The sequence below is a fragment of the Dendrobium catenatum genome, unplaced genomic scaffold, assembly GCF_001605985.2.
Source record: "Dendrobium catenatum unplaced genomic scaffold, ASM160598v2 fragScaff_scaffold_770, whole genome shotgun sequence".
NCBI lineage: Eukaryota > Viridiplantae > Streptophyta > Magnoliopsida > Asparagales > Orchidaceae > Dendrobium > Dendrobium catenatum.
In genome coordinates this window covers 6,410-10,697 of record NW_021319232.1, presented here as the reverse complement: position 1 = coordinate 10,697, position 4,288 = coordinate 6,410, and the positions used below count along the sequence as shown (strand labels likewise).

Genomic DNA, 4,288 nt, shown 5'->3' with positions numbered 1-4,288 from the left:
TTATTGAATTCTTAAAACTATAAACCCTTCATGATAGGTTTGACCAAGATTTGGCTTTAGAATTTAATGTGATTTAGATTTCCGGTTTATTTTATATCAATTATACTATTTATTTAAAATTAGATTCATTTTAGATTATGTTATTATGATTTGTATTTATTTAATTAAAAATTTTACAAGTTTAATTGATTTATTGAATTCCTTCAGGGTATTGCAATTAATTGAGGTCAATATTATTTAATTTAATTAGAGTTTACTTAAACCCTCAGTTTTAATTAGGATTATTTTAGAAGGAATTTGAAGAGGCTTTTTTTTCCTTAATATGTCATTAAATATATTTTAGAGGTCAACACCCAAGTCAATTGTCCTCCCAACTAAACGAGGTCAAGTCAATTGGCCCCACAAATCAATAAGGGCTTAACAGCCACATCACTACCATGCAATAGTTCACATGGCATTTTATAAGTAAACCTTATAATATTAGGGATACGTTATTTAAATATTAAATTAAAATACCTTGCTTCAAATGTAAATATGAAGACAAATCATTCCAAAATGACGTGGCTCTGGCTTAAGTGCGAGTTAATTTACAAAGCATTATAGACTATATAAAACTGACTAAACTTCCGAATATGTAACCATGCCAAAGTTTAATAATTCCTCTTTAAAAGCTTTTACATCAAACAAGGTCCATGGGATCAAGGGCTTTCCAATATCCAAACAGTAGTTTCCACGTTGTCTTTAAATTTCCCTTAAGACTAATTACTTAAAAAGACAAATCGTAAAATTTCATATTAATAGAAGCAGGCAATCTTTTGTTTTACATTTGGACAAAAATGAAATTTTAGATCCACTTTGCCATCACCAATTTCCGCTTAGAATACTCATGTCACAGCAACTAATGTATGTCAACTGTTAAGCACTATTTGAATGTTAGACAATGTTTTGGCTTAAGATAGCTGAGGATTTAGCAAGCACTGAAGCTAGAATCCGTGTTTTAAGGTTTACATTCCCCCTTCAATTTCAGAATTCCATACCTGCCAAAAAAAAAAAAACATACCAGATTCTTTAAAAAAAGGAATAGGAAAACTATCATAGGTTTTCAATAATTGCCATATATATATATATATAAACATAACAATGAATGGAACTAGCTAGCATATTTTTTAACCTTTTTTTATTTTTTCTTGTTGAATATTTCATGATATTTCCTGCAATCTTCTCAATAGTTTCGGCCCCAGGGCTGTAATTTCATCTACAAGAGACAAGGCTTACAGTTGTTTAGTCATGGAAAAATTGTGGGTAACCGAATGAACTATCTCGTGTTGCACAATACTATTAAAATTATATGTAATACTAACTGTCAGTTCCAATGGTGAAAACAATTGTTTCTTGATTTCTCTGTGCTGATATGCCAAGCACTAATTTCTCAAGCACGTCCACCTAATTACACAGATGAAGAAACAAAAAGAGCAACAGAATAAGAAAGACAGGACCATATTTTCATGCGTGTGAAAGGAGGAAAGAAATTAATATTAAAGAAATGATAGCTTTTATCTCTACCATTTTAGGAATATATTCAGATGCTGGATCACTGATCAAAGTTGCTAGGTCCTTCTCATAACAGTTCCCTGTATGTTTCTCTCTAGGTGAATAAACCTAGGAACCATGCTTACTTGTCAGCAAGTGTCGAGCAAAAAAAAAAAAATACAGAAGTCAATCCATCCTTGAGTTACCTCAGTTATAATTACATAATCTGCATCAAGGAAGGAAGTACTAAAATCTTTCATGAACGCAGCAATTCGACTAAAACACATTCATATAAGTTAATCATAATCAGAATGCTTAACCATATCATGATATCAGAGCTTGGTAATGGTGAACTCAGTTGGAAAAATGCAACCTGAAGGAATGTGGCTGAAATACAACCCACAAAGACTGAAAAGGGAACAGTTGCCTCGCAGCTTGAAGTGTGGCACGGATTTCTGTTGGATGATGGGCATAGTCATCATAGACGCAGCATCCATTCACCTTACCAATGAACTCAAATCTTCTGGAAATTCCTTCAAATTTGCTCAAGTGGTACTTGATCGAGTTGACAGTATCATGAACATCTCTATCTTTTATCAAGTTAGCAATTGTTGCGATAACCTTGAAAATACAAGAAATTATCTTTGATGTAAAATTAGATGTGCTAAAGACTTATAAATACTTGACCATTTACATGTTAAGTTAGAATTAGTGGAATAGCCTTAAAACGTTGATATCTATTTCGTAACATGCTTAATTATAAAATACGAAAACCTCAAGAAACAAAAGGAACTCTCCTAAATAATGAATGTGATTCTTCTATCAACCTAGTCAGAATGACTTAATTATCAAATATCATGTTGAAGAAAAATCTTGAGTATTTCAAAAAATCATCCTTTTCAACGTAAAGAATTTCTAAAAATTCCACTTCAAGTATTTCTGTAAAAATTGCTATCAGCACATTTAATATGCTTGCAGTCATCTTTTGAGTGATTGTGACCTTCTAAGGTATGATAGATTTTGAAGAAATATTAGTATGACTAATCATTATTATTCCTTTTTATTGTAATAGATCATCTAACACTAATGATTACAAATTCAAATGAAACTGGATTGCTCAGGTTTTTGGAATACATTTTGCACGGCAATTTTTCCCAGCAAGAAAAATTGCTTTTCGACAAGAACTACGGACTTTTGTTCGGCTCTTCTACTACAATTTCTTTGGCACTTCAATTTTTAATTATCTTAAAAAACAAGTTCAAATCTGGAGAATGCTGTCTTTGTAAACAAGATACAGGTAAATTAGAAAATGGAAACCTGAAGCTAGAAATGACTAATTTATTTTGCAGTTCTTTTTCTTTTACTTATACTGCTAAAAAAATAAGGAAATGTTTTTTCAGCTTTACGATAGTGTTGGAAAGAATCATCATATCAACCCTATCCCAACTATTTCCCTGCACAGATGGCTATAAGATAATTTATTTTATCCCTGCGTGAGACGGTAGTTTTAATGCAAACTCAGTATGCTGATCTTCCTCTATGAGCAGGATATTTAAGATTTTTTTTTTTTCCTCACGAAGTAATGACTACTTTATAAAACTGCAAGCTGCATACTATGCAACAAAAAGACAAACATAATCAAGCATAGAAAAGTTTCATATCATCTATTATTTAACAAAAGAAAAAAAGGTTTTCTATGTCCTTTAACTATAAATAAATCCTGTTGAAGCAAACAAAAAAATTGAAAATGTTATGGTAAAATTAAAATTGTCATGGCTTCTAAAGGCGAGTAAATGGCCACATATTGCACTTACGGCTAAAGAATTGAGAACGTTGTGATCCCCAGGAAGCTTCAGGCTAACTTCTGCTAGGGGGCATTCCTTGTGATGCTGAAAAGTAGATTACAGGTTTAATTTTAATCATGGCACAAGCAGTTGCATATAATATCTGAGAAATTAATTAAAAATAAGAATGCATGAAAGTACACAAAAATATTATTTAAAGACTTAAGGTGAAGCCTGTACAATATTTCAATTTTTTTCTTATGTATTTAATTCGGAGGACAAGACCCACTGTCTGGGGTCAGCTACATTGATCATTTTTTTTTCCCTTGTGTTCTATTAAGAGTCAAATTCTCTTTTAAATCTAATAAAAAAAATCATTTTTAATATTTTCTAACCAAATCCTTTTAGGTTTACATCTACCTTTTTTTAACATAGGCCAAATCTAATACATCCACTCTTCTAACTAGGTCATGAAAAAGCCGACGTTTTATGTGACCAAACCATCTTAGATGACTCTCTCTAACCTTTCTACCACTAAAGATACTCCAACCTTTTCACATATGTACTCGTTTTGCATTTTGTCTCCAAGTGTAAAGCCGCTCATTTATCTGAGCATCCTCATCTCTGCAACACTTAATTTTATGCTTCTCATTTAATGACCAACATTTTCCACTATACAACATTGCATGTCTCACCATCATCATTAAATTTTCTCCTAAATTTGAAGGGTACTTTTCTATCACACTTCAACCATCTAGTTCAAATTCTACTAATAATATTCATGCAACTTAGAAGCAAAAACAACAAATTAGATAAGAAAAAATTGCAGGAATAGAAGTATGGGGGATGATTTTTTATTAGTACAAAAATAACGAAAGATACAATAAATCTCCTTTTCGAGAGGTAGATCGGCTCTCCCACAAACCCTAGCCGCTGCTAGGAACTACTCTAAAGAGAACTACAACAAACACAAA

General features: G+C 31.7%; 1 protein-coding gene across 1 annotated transcript; it reads right to left on the bottom strand.

The window, feature by feature from the left end:
• Window positions 1-629: 629 nt before the first annotated feature.
• On the bottom strand, window positions 630-3,419 carry LOC110094314 (UDP-N-acetylmuramate--L-alanine ligase; the record flags this gene model as incomplete). The annotated part of the gene is given in 7 exon segments (XM_020819520.2): window positions 630-1,037; window positions 1,172-1,255; window positions 1,362-1,443; window positions 1,564-1,659; window positions 1,737-1,806; window positions 1,904-2,151; window positions 3,345-3,419. Coding segments are annotated over 6 exon segments (627 nt in total), but the record flags the coding sequence as incomplete, so codon positions are not given.
• Between the last annotated feature and the right edge of the window lie 869 nt (window positions 3,420-4,288).